The sequence below is a fragment of the Talpa europaea genome (genome assembly GCF_964194135.1).
Source record: "Talpa europaea genome assembly, chromosome: 8".
NCBI lineage: Eukaryota > Metazoa > Chordata > Mammalia > Eulipotyphla > Talpidae > Talpa > Talpa europaea.
Genome location: NC_140075.1, coordinates 82,087,685 through 82,105,327, shown reverse-complemented (window position 1 = coordinate 82,105,327; position 17,643 = coordinate 82,087,685). Strand labels below are relative to the sequence as shown.

At 41.6% G+C, this 17,643-nt stretch overlaps 1 protein-coding gene across 1 annotated transcript in view; it reads left to right on the top strand.

The window, feature by feature from the left end:
* PYGL (glycogen phosphorylase L) overlaps positions 1–17,643 on the top strand; it is a gene marked incomplete at both ends in the record, with an annotated part of 44,167 nt that overhangs the window by 17,888 nt on the left and 8,636 nt on the right. Inside the window, 15 exons of the mRNA XM_084241095.1 lie at positions 2,524–2,635; positions 3,110–3,192; positions 6,277–6,420; positions 6,640–6,732; positions 7,782–7,928; positions 8,227–8,390; positions 8,847–8,961; positions 9,521–9,622; positions 9,736–9,883; positions 10,002–10,060; positions 10,169–10,310; positions 11,953–12,160; positions 13,009–13,143; positions 13,567–13,633; positions 16,822–16,994. Coding sequence (XP_084097221.1) covers positions 2,524–2,635; positions 3,110–3,192; positions 6,277–6,420; positions 6,640–6,732; positions 7,782–7,928; positions 8,227–8,390; positions 8,847–8,961; positions 9,521–9,622; positions 9,736–9,883; positions 10,002–10,060; positions 10,169–10,310; positions 11,953–12,160; positions 13,009–13,143; positions 13,567–13,633; positions 16,822–16,994 — 1,892 coding nt within the window. The remainder of the gene's footprint in view (positions 1–2,523; positions 2,636–3,109; positions 3,193–6,276; positions 6,421–6,639; positions 6,733–7,781; positions 7,929–8,226; positions 8,391–8,846; positions 8,962–9,520; positions 9,623–9,735; positions 9,884–10,001; positions 10,061–10,168; positions 10,311–11,952; positions 12,161–13,008; positions 13,144–13,566; positions 13,634–16,821; positions 16,995–17,643) is intronic.

Genomic DNA, 17,643 nt, shown 5'->3' with positions numbered 1-17,643 from the left:
CATTGGAGGCCCAACTTGAGATATTTGTTCAGTAAACATGGTCTCAGGCTAGAAAAGATATATTGTTGGCCATTTTTTTAATTTAAAAAAAATGGTAAAGATCAAGTAAATGATATTCTTATTTTTTTTTTTTAAAGATTTATTTATTTATTTATACAAGCACTGGGTACAGTCAGAAGCGCGGGAGGGTGAGAGAATTTACCAGAGCCAGAGCGGGGAGCAGAGCAGGCAGAAGGACCGAGGTACACTGCTGAGGGGAGCAGCGGGCGGCAGGAGAGGTCTGCACGCCATGTGGGACCCTCCTCCAGTGGCCGGGGAGCAGCCGGGAATCGAACCGGAGCTGCGGAGGCTGCGGGCAGCTTCACAACCCAGCGCTCAACCGCTGCGCCACCAGGGAGGCCCGTAAATGATATTCTTATATTAAAATTAGAAGCAAAATTCAAAATTGTAATGCTAAATTCAGTTGGTTTGTAAATTATTCTCAAGGGATAAATGCTTCATTCTATCTTTGAAGAACCAAGATCCCCATGTTATACTTGATTTTTTAAATTGATAGTTTATTTCGCTAATCTACATAGAGCTAGTCACACAAGTCAGAAAAATAAGACATTTTTACAAGTTTTCCTATGCATATGTGAATTTATTCAGCATATAAAGTAAAATATCAGAAACTAAAAAAGGTAGCTGTGGTAGAATGGTAAGGAGAGAGCTGCAGATAAATTAATCATTAGTATGCCCAAAGAATTCACACAAGTATTTAGTATTAAACTAGCAAGTATTCGGTATAGGTTTTGGTGTCTGAAACTTCATCAGTGGCTTCTGATCTCTTTACATTCTTTTCACACTATGGTCTCCTGTTGAGCTACATTATATTTACAAAGTACCTCTCGACATTTTCGTAATATATCCAGAAATTCAATTAGAAAGAGTGTGTGTTTCTGTGCCCACCAAGACTAGGTTATGGTAGAGATGCAATGTCAGGTGAGCTATCCAAGCTGTGTAGAACTTTCTAGAACAAAGCCATCACCTGAATCAACCCTAGATGGATAGCCAGTGAGGTCAAGAGCAAAAGGTGAGACACAGTGTATGCATTCTGTGGGCACCACCCAGTAAAGCCAGCCCCTTCCTCTGACAACTCAAGTCCTCTGGGAGCAGATACCAGAGAGAATTGTAAATGCCAGTAACACTTTGGGGAAATTCCTATGAAAGATAAAAGGGAGGGGGAAATGGAGGAGGTAGGAAGTTGGGCTGCAGTGCAGATGTGACACGTGTGAAGAAAGAAGGGAAAAGGGAGACTCAGGATGAACCTCTGATGGCAGTGCAGGGCTGAGCCAGCAGTCAGGCTGGTGGGGCTCAAGATAAAGATGGCACATGAGGGAGCCCTGGCTCTCCTGCTCCCACCACGGTGGCGCATCCTGGAGAAAGTACACAGGCACGTGAGCTCCGAGGGGGCGGCTTCTAAAGGGACAATCACGTCATGTACTTCTTCTGAGCTGCCTCAGGTTTGCTTCAGGGGTCAGAAAGATGGATCATTTTTGAAGGTCCAATCCCACTCTGCAAATGACTTTTCGTGGTTAATCATTACTTGCTTTTAAAATATGCAGATAAAAATGACTGGATATACATGATTGACTGATAGAGGCTATAATGCTTCCTCCATTCATAATTTTGCAGACCAAATTAAAGAGATTTGTGTTTAGGTTTCAAATATGCCACTGACTATGACCTTGGCAAGTCACTTCTCTCTCATTCCCCCCTCATATCCAAAATGATTGGGTTGCACTAAATGATCTCTTGCACCCCCAGTTCAATTAATCCATCATTGACTCTGATGAGGCAGGGAATAGAAGTGAGTCATTTCTTACATAAATTTTAAGTTCACATGAAACACAGTTCATATTTCTGTTGTTCTGTATTTCAATGATAGTCATAAGAATGAGGTAGACTTTCCAAAGCTCACTTCTCACACTTCTCAAAGCTGATTTATCAGATCACTAAAATAAGTCTTTTTTCATGCAACTTGGAAAAATCAAGCACAATATTTTAAATATATGCAAATTCTGACTTCATATATTTCCTGTTGTGCTGATTTTTACCATATTTGAAATTAGATCATAGAATAAGCTCCATAAAGCACATACTGATTACTCTTTTTAATGGGTACAGATTCACATTTGTCACTTTGCACATCATACTTGATTATTCTTAAAACATGACAATCTGAAACAGGAAAGATCTACAGTGGAATTAGGGCAGGGGACACAAAAGGAAGTCAACATGGAAATGTTGTAGAGGACCATCACTCTGGATGGTTCCAGCTGTCCAGACTACTCCAGCAGAGTGAGGACTCACACAGTGCCAAATAGCCCCTTCACTTCTGGGACCCCATATTTGGGGGAGGCCTCACACAAATTGAGTTACTGATGGAAACAGGAACAGAATTCCAGCTCTGTCCCCTAGCTCTGTTCAGCTATTCCATCATATAGGGCCAACAATGAGCAGCTGCTTCGTTGACTCCCACAGGTGGTCCTGGCTCTGCCATATGACACCCCGGTGCCTGGGTATATGAATAACACCGTGAACACCATGCGCCTTTGGTCTGCTCGGGCACCCAATGACTTCAACCTCAGAGACTGTGAGTACAGCGTGGGGCTCAGGTCTCTTTGTGTGCATGTTTATTCTTCTTGGTCCCTAGCTAGAAACAAATTGAGCTTGAAAGAAAAGCCTTGAGTTTCTGATGTGAACTCTTCAGTGATCTCAACTTTTCAGTGACTAAACCAGCAATTTTTTTTAGAGTAACCATGGAGGACATTTATTTATTTATTTGTTGGCGGACAGAAGAGGCAGATTTATTGAAATACACTGTTAAGCAAAGCAGTGGGCGAGACAGGAGAGGTCTGCTGCTCCTGGAGGACATTTTTAAAGCAGTCCAGCACTTGTAGATTTCCATGTGAGTCCTAGCACAGAGGTTTGCTGAAACCCATTGGGGTTTTTTAGGGATTTTATGGATCCCACATGGCGTGCAGAAAATTTCATCAGAAAGATCAAGGGTCTTCCAGTAATGGTGGCTGGCTTGTCTATTTATTCCTTTTTCTAACATTCCTCTCAGTTAACGTTGGAGACTACATTCAGGCTGTGCTGGACCGAAACCTGGCTGAGAACATCTCCCGGGTCCTCTATCCCAATGATAATGTGAGTGCTCAAGCTTGCTTTCTCAGTGAAAACAGGAGCTTATTTCAGAAGCAGCTATTCAGTAGCCCTGTAAAGCACATATTTAATATTGGTGTTTTTCTTCCTTGGGGAATCATCTCCAGCTCTTCGTGATTAGTCTAGATTTCCCCACCCAACCAACTTTGTACATTTCCTGAGATCAGAGTTGGTGTCTTGCCCTTGACTAATGACCCCATCACTAATTAGGAGGTTCTGTTCCTGCATTTCAAAACAAAATTTGAATATAAAAGATGGGGTGAATCACTGGTAAAGCACTCCTTTCTTTCCAAACAGAATTTCATTCCAGAGTCAGATCCTGCTTTTTTCCTGCCTGGCCTCTTCCCTTGACTGACAGGGCTGTCCCAGCCTCTCTGACCAAGAGAGCCTTGGGGCAGCCCCTGGAACAAACACTTGTTTCCTATGGGACAATTCATTTCATTCAACTGTTTCTTGTAAATGATTATTCCTAATTTTATGCTAAAATAATTTAATTAAGAACACTTGGAACTGCTCCAGACTATTCCAGAGGAGAGAGGACTCACATAGATCGCTGCTATTGGATTCTGAGTTTAAATATACTCAACTCTAACTTCTCCATGGGTACAATAATTTCCTGGAATTGGTGATAAGTTTTGTTTTTTTTTTTTTAAATAATAGCCTCAGAAGCAACCAAGTTAGTGTGCTGTATGCTACTTTACAAAGTTAACACCAAACAAGGATCCTGGAAACTAGTACATAAATGATCCTAAGACTAGATGTTCGGTTGGTGTTAAACCCTGGTCTCTAAGAAGAATTAAGTGGATTTGCTGCAGCATTTTGAGGAACTTAGTGGTATATGTTATTTTTCCTTTGGGAGAAGCATTTGACTTCAGTACATTTCCTAGAAATATGTAACTCAAAAGCAAAGAGTTTTTTACTTCATGGTCAATTAAGGTAAGAATCCTGCCAAGTTTGGGGCCACACTGCCTAGTCAAACCCAGATCTGTAGGATTGTTTAACTCAAGGTATTGAAATTCATCTTCCTATATTCAGTAAGAACTAAATCTAGCTTTACTTAGAAATAATCATTTACAACAGTTGACAGTGTATATAAGTTAGCATGGAGTACAAATTGACTACATTTTGGGGTAAAAGGTAGCTCTCAGGGTCACACTTTTTTTTTTAGGGTCACACTTATTTTTAAGCACAAGTTGAGAAATCATTTTTGTATAGTAGTTGCAGTGTTATAGGACAGGGAGAGAGGCAGCCCAAAACCCCGCAAACCTGCCTATTCTAAATGGGTTCTGCCATCCGCCGCATCAACACAAAACATATGAGACTTTAATGGGAAGGAACTTTAATAAAACTAGGAAACAATACAGGTAAGGCAAAGAGTCTAGTTTCTAAGTGAAGCACCCAAAGTTACCCGTCCCCTCGTGGGTAAAAGTCCATCCAAATGGGATTGGCCCAGAGCAAGGCCCCAAAGCCTGCCATGAGTCTAAAGCACCTTCCAGTGGGGACCCACAGCAAAGGGTCAGAAACAATCAGACAAGCCCGGAAGGAAAAGAGCAAAATCAACATCAAGATAAAAGCTGCCATGGTCCCCTCCCCATGGGTCTCACCCACATCTGTGTCACCCAGTCCACGACCAAAAGACAAGCACAGTTTCTTCACATGTCTCTAGGCTCCATGCGCCTCCTCCAGGGCTCCTGGCTCCATCCTGCTTCCTTCCTCAGTCTCTTCTTCAGCTTCTCCTCTTCCTGCTCAGCTCCACCCTCCCTTGGGTGGGGCAGGGAACCTCCCCCTTTCCTGGGGACCACCCTGTTACAGCAGGACTGCAGAGATGCCTCAATATCCTCAACTTGGCCATAGCCCTAGGCCAGACATCAGACTCTCCTCCAAGAACCATGCCCCTGCCCTCACGCTGTAACTAATCTAATCTCTTTCAATCTTTCTATCTGTTTTTCATTTTGGCTGTCATGTTTTAGTTTCCAAGTAATTTCTTTTTCTAGATATTTTTTTAAAGCAACTTAATTCTTATTTCTTGAATATGACATCTTTAGTCTATCTGAGGATATTGATGGTATTCTTGTAATATTCTTTTCTCTAATCTCCATTTCCTCTATGTTGGCTTTGGTTTATTACTTTGACCTCTGTCTTTCTTTTACAAGGCTTTCTTAGATGCCTGATGAGTGCTTAACTGCCCACTAAAATTTAGAAGATAATTACCCACAAGCTTTGGGGAGTTCTGTACACTGGGGTGGGGCTTGTCTATTTGGACTTCACTGTACTGTGATCTAGTGGGATGATCCCTGATAGAGATGCTCATGTCAGTATCTTTAGGTCCTCCCTCTTGGGTCAAATTCCCTAGAGAAAACTCTTGTAGCTTTTTCCTAGTGGAATTAACATTGGCTGTTTTGAAATTTGATTCAGAGAAGGCAGCTAAGAATATCAGTATCCAGTACATAAAATCCCACTTATTTCTGCACTCCCGTGTTCAGTATGGGATGGTATGCCTGCCTTCACTGTGCCCAGTACCCTCCAGTCCAGAGACCCCTGTTTTACTGTCTCCATTGAATATACCTCCAGCTTTTGTCTGAACTGGCAAAGGAAATTGCTCAGCTGGGGGAACTGGAGATGAGGTGTGAGGTCAGTTGCTCCTTAGATTTTCAACTAACCTTTTACCCCACCTTCACCCCTACTTCCAAAGGCATGCAGTCCTGCCAGCTCCTGAGCCTTTGTGAGCTTTGATGTATAAATTGAGATGCTTTTAGCTTTTCACTACCAAGTCAGAACCCAGCTATTCTGAGTCTTCTAACTCAATTACCATTTCCCATCTGTTTTTCAAAGTTATTCCTTTGTTTTCTCTCCCAGCAGCCTGTGTGCCTTTGTAAAATCCCTCTACTAACACAATAATTAATTAATGGAGTTTCAGGAAAGAGCAAAGTTTGTTTGGCATTGTCTGCCATCTTCCACCAGATGTCTGGTGGACTTCAGCCTTAAAGTCTCCTAGGCAGGAGACAGAAGTCCCACTTCTGCCATGCTTGGCATTGTGAACCTCTCTCACCTGGTCTCTCTTGTTTGAAGTTTTTTGAAGGGAAGGAGCTAAGACTGAAGCAGGAGTACTTTGTGGTGGCTGCTACCTTGCAAGATGTCATCCGACGTTTCAAAGCCGCCAAGTTTGGCCCCAGTGACAGTGATGGGACTGCATTTGATGCCTTTCCAGATCAGGCAAGTACTCAGTCTATGAACACTGGTGGGGACAATTGGGGAGATCAGACCCCCTATCATATGTACCCTTCTGCCTTGGTACTAGGATTGCTGAGTGGGTATGGTGTGCTTAGAGCCTTTCACAGAAGCCAGCATTTTGTTTTGTGCTTGGCCCAGCCCCGTCTGAGGGCAGGACGGAAACAGCTGCCTCCTTCATGCTGGTGTCTTCTCCCCACACAGGTTGCCATCCAGCTGAATGACACTCACCCTGCAATGGCCATCCCTGAGCTGATGAGGATATTTGTGGATATTGAAAAACTGCCCTGGTCCAAGGTCTGGATAGTTTGGCTTCTTTTTCCTTTAATTAACTAGAATATCTGTGGCTGAGAGATATCGCCTAAAGTTCCTTTTATAGTTTTTTAAAACAAGTTATTGTTGCTAATTTCCAACAGTCAAGGAAAACTTTGACATTTCAGTGAGCCAGAACCAATGAGTTTCAGAATAAAGCCAATGGTTTCATTCCCAGGCATTGGCTCTTACTTTTTCTCTTTACAAGGAGGAAGTCTAAGAAATAAACACCCATTCTTAATGGGACCCAGCTCAGTGACTATACTAAAGCTGATATTGTGTTTACCATTTTTGTTTCTAAAGAATTTTCAAATTGAATTGTCTAACCTCAGAATACAACTAATTGAAAAGTTTCCCCAGTGCTTTGAAAGTCAGTATTTTAAGCATACATTGTACCTTCTAAGAACATTCAAGTTTTATTCCTCAAATTTTGTTCATTAATAAAGAATATTAGAGTAGGGTCTCCCCGGTGGCACAGCGGTTGAGCGCTGGGTTGCAAAGCTGCCCGCGGCCTCTGCGGCGCCAGTTCAATCCCCGGCTGCTCCCCGGCCACCAGAGGAGGGTCCTGCATGGCGCGCAGATCTCTCCTGCTGCCTGCTGCTCCCCTCAGCAGTGTACTTCGGTCCTTCTGCCTGCTCTGCTCCCCGCTATGGCTCTGGTGAATTCTCTCACCCTCCTGCGCTTCTGACTGTACCCAGTGCTTGTATAAACAAAATAAACAAACAAATAAAATAAATAAATAAATAAAACATGCCTCTAAAAAAAAAAAAGAATATTAGAGTAGTAGAAAGGATTTGTCAGCATGCTGTCTTAAATTTTATCAAACAGCTTTACGAAGAGCTGCTTTTTATTTTCCAAATATATATTCCCACTCTGGACCATTCAGGAACCAAGTGGAATCAAGTGTGTCTGCCTATACACACAGATAGAATTGCGCTGTTGCAGACAGGGAATTGAGGGGAGGTTTGGCTCTGTGTGATGGGGGCACAGCCTTTCTTCCAAAGGAAAGCAGCTAACCCCTCCCTTTCCCTCAGGCCTGGGAGATCACCCGGAAGACCTTTGCCTACACCAACCACACTGTGCTCCCAGAAGCCCTGGAGCGCTGGCCAGTTGAGCTGGTGGAAAAATTACTTCCACGACATTTGCAGATCATTTATGAGATAAATCAGAAGCATTTAGATGTAAGTCATTCTGAGGGATTCATATGCCTTTTGAGAATAAGATCCTGAGATATTAAGGGTGGCTATGGTGTGTCCTTTCTCCAAACTTGAGGACCAGCTATGGATACATCGAAAGTATTCAAGTCTCTGTTAAAGACATCTTTTTGAAAACACTAAAATGGAGGCATGGTGTCTCCCCAGGGCAAGCCCTCCCCTCTCTGTGGAGGGGCTCCATCAGAGAATTGGCTTGGGAAGGACGTTATCCCAACCTCGCTTTAAACCTGAGTGACTAGCAGGATCTTTCTCTCCCCGGGGCTAGAGAATTGCAGCCTTGTTTCCTAAAGACATGGACCGCCTGAGAAGGATGTCTCTGATAGAAGAGGAAGGTGGCAAGAGGATCAACATGGCCCATCTCTGCATAGTGGGTTCCCACGCTGTGAATGGAGTGGCGAGAATCCACTCTGACATTGTGAAGACCCAAGTGTGAGTTGCTGTTCCTGTGGTGGGGGGGTCTGGCATGGCTCCATTAGTGAAGCAATGCTAGAAAATGCAGAGTTGCATTTGGGGGTAAGGAAAGGCTCTGTCAAAATGTTTAAAGGTATTTTCTTTTATACAATGAACCTTCTCTCATAAGAGATAAAGCCTTCTCTGAACCATCTAATTCTAGACTTGGGCACCCAAAAAAAAAACCCTATTCTGCTATAAAGTCTGGCATATATGTCAGTGCCAGGAAGTCATATGGAGATGATTAGATTTGGAATTTTTCTTATAATTATTTTGAATTGCAAATGGATTTCTATTTTCAATGGCAGCCTCTCTTTCTACCTTTATTTAATCTTTAAGCCTACACTTGGCTTCTTGACTGTAACTCAACTTTATCCAGCATGCAGGAACCTGTCTTTTCAGCCAAATTCAGTGATGGGTCTCTTCTGTCTCCAGATTCAAAGATTTCAGTGAGCTAGAACCAGACAAGTTTCAGAATAAAACCAATGGGATCACTCCGAGGCGCTGGCTCTTACTCTGCAACCCAGGGCTGGCAGAGTTAATAGCGGAGGTGAGTGGGAAATACTGAGAGGGAGACCTGGAATTCGAGAGGCTTCTGAGGGCACTTGGTCTTGCAAATGAATCTGCAGCAGGGCTGGCTTCATTAGTGTGATGTGCAGCTGCCCCACAGAGCTCCTTGGCTTGTTTTACTCCTCCGCTGTAGCCATATTGAATTCCTGATATTTGAACAAAAGACCTTGCATATTATATAGCTGGTCCTGGCTAACGATTTATGTGACACACAAGTGGAAGATGCTACCGTTGTTTTGTAAAAGAGGATAACATACATCATGTAAATAACTAGCAGAACCTGGGTTCTTTGTCCCTCCCTTTTAGGTGGATTTCCTGTTTTTAACAATACTAATGAATCACATTTAAAATACTGGAGAAGTGTTCTTTCCACAGAGCTTTTTAGTCTCTCATGTGAGTGAAAACAATCTGTGCCCAGGTGGTAGGGGAGCTCTCCTGCAGAGGGGAGAGCAAGCATCCCTGCACAGACTGACAGGAACTGCTTATTTGCATTTGATTGCCTTCCATGAATTAAAGTCGCCTCTTCTTTAAACTGAAAGAAAATTGGAGAAGACTATGTGAAAGACTTGAGCCAGCTGACGAAGCTACACAGCTTCCTGGGTGATGACATCTTCCTGAGGGAAATTTCCAATGTGAAACAGGTGAGGCTTCTTTCCCTGGCACTTGCTTTGAGGGTTTATGCTTCTGTTTTTGAAAACAGAACCCCCTGTCTTCTAAGACAAAAGGGCTCTGGCACTATGCACTGTCTCAATAGGAGAACAAGCTGAAGTTTTCTCAGTTCCTGGAGAAGGAGTACAAAGTGAAGATCAACCCCTCCTCCATGTTTGACGTGCACGTGAAGAGGATACATGAGTACAAGCGGCAGCTCTTGAACTGCCTGCACGTGATCACCATGTACAACCGTGAGTGGCCCCTGTAGCAGCCATTGGCCCCTGGGGGTAGAAGCATCGCTGTCCATTAGGGCCTGCCACCCCACTGACCACCATCCCCCACCTCCCGTTCCATTCACTTCTTTTTCAGGCATTAAGAAAGACCCTAAGAAGTTATTTGTGCCCAGAACAGTTATAATTGGTGGCAAAGTAAGTTGATTTTCTATTTGGTGGGAAATGTGGGGGACCTAGTCTCTTTCCATTTGTCCTCATCATCATGGCTACATTTGGACAGTGTCTTGGCCATTCTTCCCCAAGGCTGCCCCAGGATATCACATGGCCAAAATGATCATAAAGCTGATCACCTCGGTGGCAGATGTGGTGAACAATGACCCCATGGTTGGAAGCAAGTTGAAGGTCATCTTCTTGGAGAACTACAGAGTGTCTCTTGCTGAAAAAGGTAGTGTCTTCACCAGAAGCCTTGCAGGACCAGGGAAAATTCGAGGGAGCGGTTACTCAGTATGGAAAAATGGGGTGGCTGATCTCAGGGAGTCTGTAACTTAAGATACAAGATGTCACCCTTGGGCAGAATAAACTTTTACATGAGCTTTTAAGGTCACTCAAATGACAAAAAGATCACCAGCCCACATCAGTATCACAGGCTTATATTTGCGAGTACAGTTTCCTCCCAGTTAATAAGAACTGGTGCCACAGGAGGTGGCCAAGTTTTGGTAAAATGCAGACTGTGCTTTGCAAAAGAAAGGAAAGATATTCCTTTCTCAGTCCCAGTTTTGCAACAGAACAGCAATTCTCCAGCCTCCAGCTATTTCTCTGGGCATCTCATGGAAAGAACTGTCATTTATTCATGTAGCCCCAGGGTTATGAGGACAAACATCAGGCTACCAAAGCATGAGGCTTAGATGTGCTTCAGATGGACCCTTGGGATCAAACACGGAGTCCCCACTGGGGGACAACCATACTGGCAAGAAGCCACCATCCTTTTCTCTATGCTGGCATCTTATTGGCATCACACGCTCACAAAGCACCATCCACATACAAATTCCAACTGCATATTCATTTGTTTCCAAGATACCTTCTCTCTCCTTTTTTTGAGTGTTTTTGGATCCTCTAATGTTACTGTTTAAAAATTATCTACATAAAGAGAAAGAGTCTGGTTTCTGTGGATGCAAATGAAGGCATAGTTAATCCACTAATAAGCTCTCAAAGTAAATCACAGAATTGATCCTGACCTTTGTAATAAAAATAAAAGTTGGGGGAGGGGGTGATGCAAGGTTCAAGCAGCACTAATTTGTGTGTAAATCAAGCCAGAGGCTTGGTATCTAGCCCCAGGCACACCTAAATTGAATGTTGCTTATTTCTCTGCAATAAAAGTAGAAGGAAGTGTGAGGTGGATTGAATACACACCATCCAATTTACATAGATTGCAAAAATGAGGTCGGTAGAAACTAAAATGCAAGGATTAAGAAAGAGAAATTTCAGTGTATTTTATTAAGTTATAAAGTAGAAGAAATGAAAATAAAACCATGACAAATCTTGAAAGGAAGAAAAGCATGAAGAGAAATGCAGTGTCAACTTTTATTATTGTTTTAAAGATTTGTTTTTATTTATTTATGCATACAAGAGCTAGGGTCTTGGCCAGAGGTGCAGGGGGTGAGAGGATTCACCAGAGACAGAGTGTGGAGCAAAACAGGCAAATCTACTTAATTACACTGTTGAGGGGAGCAGCAGGCGAGACAGGAGAGGTCTGCTGTACCATGTGGGTCAGCTCCCTGGTTGGGGATCAAACTCATGCTGCAGTGGCTGTCAATAGCTTGATAGTTCTGAGACTTTAACCCCTGCAGCACCAGGGAGGCCCTAGTGTCAAATTTCATAGCAGAAAGTCAATAGATGTGTGGCCATAACCACCAAGACAGAACATTAAAAATGGACAAAGCAGTTGCCTAAGTCAAGAAAAGTGAGATCTGTCATTCTACACCATTTGAATGTTTCTTGCACTTTAATGATCAAAACCAGCTAACCAGATAAATATGATACAAACTTATCTAGAGACAGAATCACTCTTTAACACGCCTTGCTTCCAGTCATTCCAGCCACAGACCTGTCGGAGCAGATTTCTACTGCAGGCACCGAAGCCTCAGGGACAGGTAATATGAAGTTCATGCTGAATGGCGCGCTGACCATTGGGACCATGGATGGAGCCAATGTGGAAATGGCAGAAGAAGCAGGAGAAGAGAACCTGTTCATCTTTGGCATGAGAGTAGATGATGTAGCTGCTCTGGACAAGAAAGGGTAAGGGAGCCACTCCTTCTGATGGGTAGGGTGTAAGCTTAAAGTGCTTCCTATGCCCTGGTATCCCACTGAGACTGGGCCATGGGAAATGTCCCAGAACATCCCCCATGAGTCAGGGGAGCAGCCTGGGCACAGGTAGAGGGATATCCTTCATTGCAGAGCTGACCTTTGTGAGTTATTCATTTCTTCATCTTTTTAATTTGGTCAAAAGATGAGCCAGCTTCTAGCTGAGGTTCTTTCCTATGATTTAAACCATGTAGTGTTCCTTTATGATCACAAAGAGATGAATTAAACTGTGGTAGAGGGTAAGTGAGGCTGCACAGTGGTACCAAGGAATACTTGTTTCATTTACTAAATATCTACTCTGGTTTATTAACTTGAATTCAAATAAAGAAAGAGCACTGCCCCCCCAAAAAAGACCAAAAAACTACAAAGACCACAAAGTTTACAGGGTGTCATACATACTTGCTGAAACTTGGAAGTAAATTTTCACCCAATAACAATGCATTTGGAAAATCTATGGGTCCTAAACTTCTATTTAGAGCCATAAAGTCTGCATTGAGATGAATCTTACTGTATTCTTCCAGATTAGACTACTGCTCAGTGACTGTAGTTTTTATTATCTGTTGTTCTTATTATCTTCAGTTGAAAGGAATTAATCAAATTTGGGGGAAGGGAGAATGTCAGCATCCAGTCAAATATTTATACCCATGTTGAACTCTGCAATGATTTCTATGTGTTAATATTTCTAAGTGCATTTTTCTACAACTAAAGTAATGTCTAGTATGTTGGCTAATCATAAACATTAACAGAACCTTTTTCTTCTTCTCCACAACCCCTCACCACAGGTATAAGGCAAAAGAATATTATGAGGCACTTCCAGAGCTAAAGTTGGCAGTTGATCAAATTGACAATGGCTTCTTTTCTCCAAAGCAGCCTGGCCTCTTCAAAGACTTAGTCAACATGCTATTTTATCATGACAGGTAAGTTCCCACAAGAAGCCAGTACTAAATAGGCTGTGAAAAGGGAACAAAAACACCTTAAACCAACTCAAAGCCTACCACATAGAAGTGCACAGATCTGTGATCTGATAAGCCAACCTAAATTTGGAAAGAAAAATTGAATGTTCTCTATTAGAAATGTTAGGCAGATTTAAGAATAAGTCTCATGAACTAGGTATCTTTCTCTCCCACTGGTGCGCCCATCTTTCAAATGCAGTCATATGAGGGCATGCTTGCATGTGGGAAGAGGCATAGAATGGTTGAGGGCTGATGAAAGTTCTTGGGAATAGAAATGGTAAGCCTGCCATACCCGACATTAAGCAAAAAAGAATTTTAAATGGAATCATAGCATGCATCTATTAGTGAAGTTGTTTGTTGTTCTTCCTTCCAATCACAAAAATACAGGTTTAAAGTCTTTGCAGACTATGAAGCTTATGTCAAGTGTCAAGATAAAGTCAGCCAGCTATATATGGTGAGTATATTGCCAATACCCATAAAGGAAGCCAGTCCTATTACTACTTAAAATTTTTCTTTTTATTAAATCTAAATTATAGGGCCCCACTAACTAAAAAAAGAAGTGAAGCAATTTTCCAGGATATTCAGATCAAAACTTGACTTTTCTCCAAGTTCAGGTTGACATTTCAATAACAGTTGTCAATGTTTTAACATCAAAGGAAAAATATCACAAATAATTCAGTATTCATTGAGCACCCACCATATAGTAGGCATAGTCTGAAAGCTAAAGCTATGTCAACTTAAATATTCATTTTATTCCCTCATTTATTTGACAGAGAAGTCCTTGGGCAGGGACTATGTGGGTCACAGAAGTAAAATAAGGGTTCCTCCCTTCCCTGAAGGTGTCTGTTTGTGCCAGGGTCTTAACCAGAAACACACATCAGAATAACCAAAGAAACTTTTTCAGGATACAGATGTCAATATTCAGACCCAATAATGAGTGTCATCATTCTCAGTTTTTGAAAAACCTGCTAAGATGATTCTAAGACTGAGCCTCAGGTTGTTGGGATAAGGACTAACCCCCTAGTCTTTGAAAATTGGAAAATAAATATCTCTCCTAGACTACCCCTGGAGTGGGACTATAGGAATAAAATATAAATGTATAGAAACGGGGGGTTTTATATTTGAATTTTAAAGCAAAGGAGGAAAGAAACAAAAAAGACCCCCCCCACACACACACACACATACATAACCTAGAGCCATGTAAATATTGTCAAATAGCCCAGCCCTCTAGGACCACTTAAGAAATATATGGAGGGGCCTCCCTGGGTGGCGAGGGGTTAAAGTCAGCATTATCAAGCTATTGCCAGTCACTGCAGCACAAGTTCTATTCCCTGGCCGCTGGCTAGGGAGGTAACCCACATGGTGCAGCAGACCTCTCCTGTCTCGCCCGCTGCTCCCCTCAGCAGTGTGTTTCAGTCAGTCTGCCTGTTCTGTTCCCCACTCTGTCTCTGGTGAATCCTCTCACCCTCCATACCTCTGGCCTGTACCCCAGTTCTTGTATGCATAAATAAATAAATGTTTTTTAAAAAGAAATATATGGAAAGGTTGTTCATCTTTGATAAGAAAGACTGAGTAAATTGCATCACCACAGCACAGTTACAGAAGGCTGGCTCTGCACCCAGATTCCAAGGTGTGTTTCTTGAGGGTCTGTGTCCTTGAGGCCTTCCGAGCACCTTTGCCCTTGCCCACATAGCCTGCCTTTTTTGCCCTCCAACTACAAAGTCATTATATAACAGAAGAGTCATTATATAACAGAAGTCATTATATAACAGAAGGATATGTCAGTAAATTCTTCCAGTGGAAACACGCTTCACTAACATTTCTTGCTCTTTCTTTCCCAAAGCATGTGACTGGGTAGTCCCCACAGACATCCTGGATGTTACATTAGGGTTTTAAAAATAGGACTATTCAGGACCCGTGTTGCTTTACAACCTTTATGGTTTGGTGGGATAATGTCCAGTCCCCCAAAAATGTCTAAGCCAGAGTAAGTTCAAGTAGCTCGTCAGAACAAAGAAGGACTGACTGGCTCGCCAACTGCTTCCAAACACTGGAAAGAGCAGCGCTGTATGGCCTCCCAGAACTCAGGCAAGGAAAGATGATTGCCTCTGGCTCTTTCCTCTTGATCTCAACCCACGCTTCTATGCTTGCATATAGAAAGGCTACAGAGAGAAAGAAATACAAATAAAAACAGAGCAGGAAAGGAAAATATTAAAAAGGACAAATGTCAGTTTTGCACAATAGGTCTCCTCTATTAAAATGATGGCCCAGATCCAGAGCTGCCCAAAAACAGACCCATTTGGCTCAGTCTTCCTTTCTTATTAGTACAAATTGCAGTTTTTACTCTTAACAATAATTGTATTATTGGTACACAAAGAAAAAATATGGAAGATGAATTTGTATTCACTCCAGTAACTCCTTCAACAGATATTTAATGAGTTTTATCATATTTGAGATATAAGGCTGGGGGGTAGGGTAGACCTGAGTCCCTGCCCCAAGGGAAGAAAAATAATGATTGCATTGTTAAGGCTTAGAAAATATGTCCCACATAGCTGGGAAGTCTATTCATTATCCATTTAAATAGAGAAAGTGAAGAGAGGAAATTTTTATACTCTTCTTATTTTAGTAAGTTTCCAAAGTCTAAATATTGTCAGACTCTGTTCAACAGTACCTTAAGAAATTACGATAGTTTTGGTTTTTCTTTTAAATGCTTATAATGCATTGCTAGTGGTTTTGAATAATATAGCTGGTCATTTTCTATAAACTTCTAAGGTCTAAAATAGGTAAATTCTTATATATATTTACATAAAAACTGTACTATTTGGATAGTATATTCTCATAACAGATGAAGCCTTTATTGATCCTGTTTTGAAAATCCAATGGAGTACTTGGGAATTCAGTATAAACCTACAGGGGCTTCTTACCTTCAGGAGGAACAAGAGAAGTAGGTCACTACTCTCCCTTTGGACTGATTACCTCTGTGATAGCTAATGTTTTAAATAATGTTTCCAAACTTGATTGTGAGCTATAGCTTAACTCCCTTAACATGGCATCTAGCAGGGCCTCCCCGGTGGCGCAGCGGTTGAGCGCTGGGTTGCAGAGCTGCCCACGGCCTGGCTCTGGTGAATTCTCTCACCCTCCCGCACTTCTGACTGTACCCAGTGCATGTATAAACAAAACGAACAAACAAACATATAAATAAATAAATAAATAAATAAATAAATAAATAAATAAATAAATAAATAAATAAAAAAAACATGCCTCTATTAAAAAAAAAAAAAAAAAACATGGCATCTAGCAGACAATGCATGTTAATTAGTTCCTTCCCCCGGAACTTTAAAGAAGTATCTTCATTCAGAACAAAGTATGGGAAAGGTGGTTCACATACTAAAACATGATAACCACAGCAAAAATTAATAATTAAGGAATTTACACCATGGTTTCTCTTAAATGAAAAAATACTTTTTTTTTTTCTTAAGAGAAAACACTCTAAAAAGGAGCCTCTCACCTGTGAAACAAATGCTTTCACTGTAATTTTCTCCTGTTATTTTCCCTGTGAAATATGCTTGGACATGCTTGGCCTGATATTTGTCATAAAGCCTGCTGGACACTCAGACCTTAGGCCATATGTCTCTGTGTTTACAGAATCCAAAGGCCTGGAACACAATGGTACTCAAAAATATAGCTGCCTCAGGTAAATTCTCCAGTGACCGGACAATCAAGGAATACGCCAAGGACATCTGGAACATGGAACCTTCAGACCTAAAGATTTCCCTATCCAATGAATCTAGCAATGGGGTGAACAAAGTAAATGGAAAGTAAGTTGTAAAATGGCTCTAGAAAAAAAAATAGCTTCTTACTGAACTTGAACATTTGTATGACATTCTAGCTTTTGTTTTGTTAGCTAATAACCTTATAGTTAAGCATCTCTGGGAATTGGGAGGGAAAATATATGACTGTATTAGGGCTAAAAATAAAGTGCCAATTTCCAAACATTACATCAGTGCCAAAATTTACTATTTTATAGCAGATTGAGTAGCATGCTAGGACTTTCTCCAAGGCTATTCAGAAATCTAGCAAACTGCTTGGAACATTTTAATGTCATTTAAGTGAACTAAACTAGAATGTAAACTGTTAATGACATGGAGCACTTTCTTGTGTTGTTGTCTAAGTCCAAACCATAGACCAGCCTATTCACAAATATCCCCAGGATGCTTGGTAACTACACATTTTGGATTCCAAATTTTACCAAATTCTGCTTCTCCACAGTGAGATTTCCACACAGTCCACAAAGTTGACTATGATAAGTTAAATGAAAACATTTCATAATGCCCAGCATCCATCCTTTCCTTTACTTAAATGGCAAATGACTTGTAGAAATGTCAATGACTTCAGCTCATTCACCTGCAATTTTACATTAAAAATACATATCACAGGTGGATTTGGACCAAATCTTCAATGAAGAGT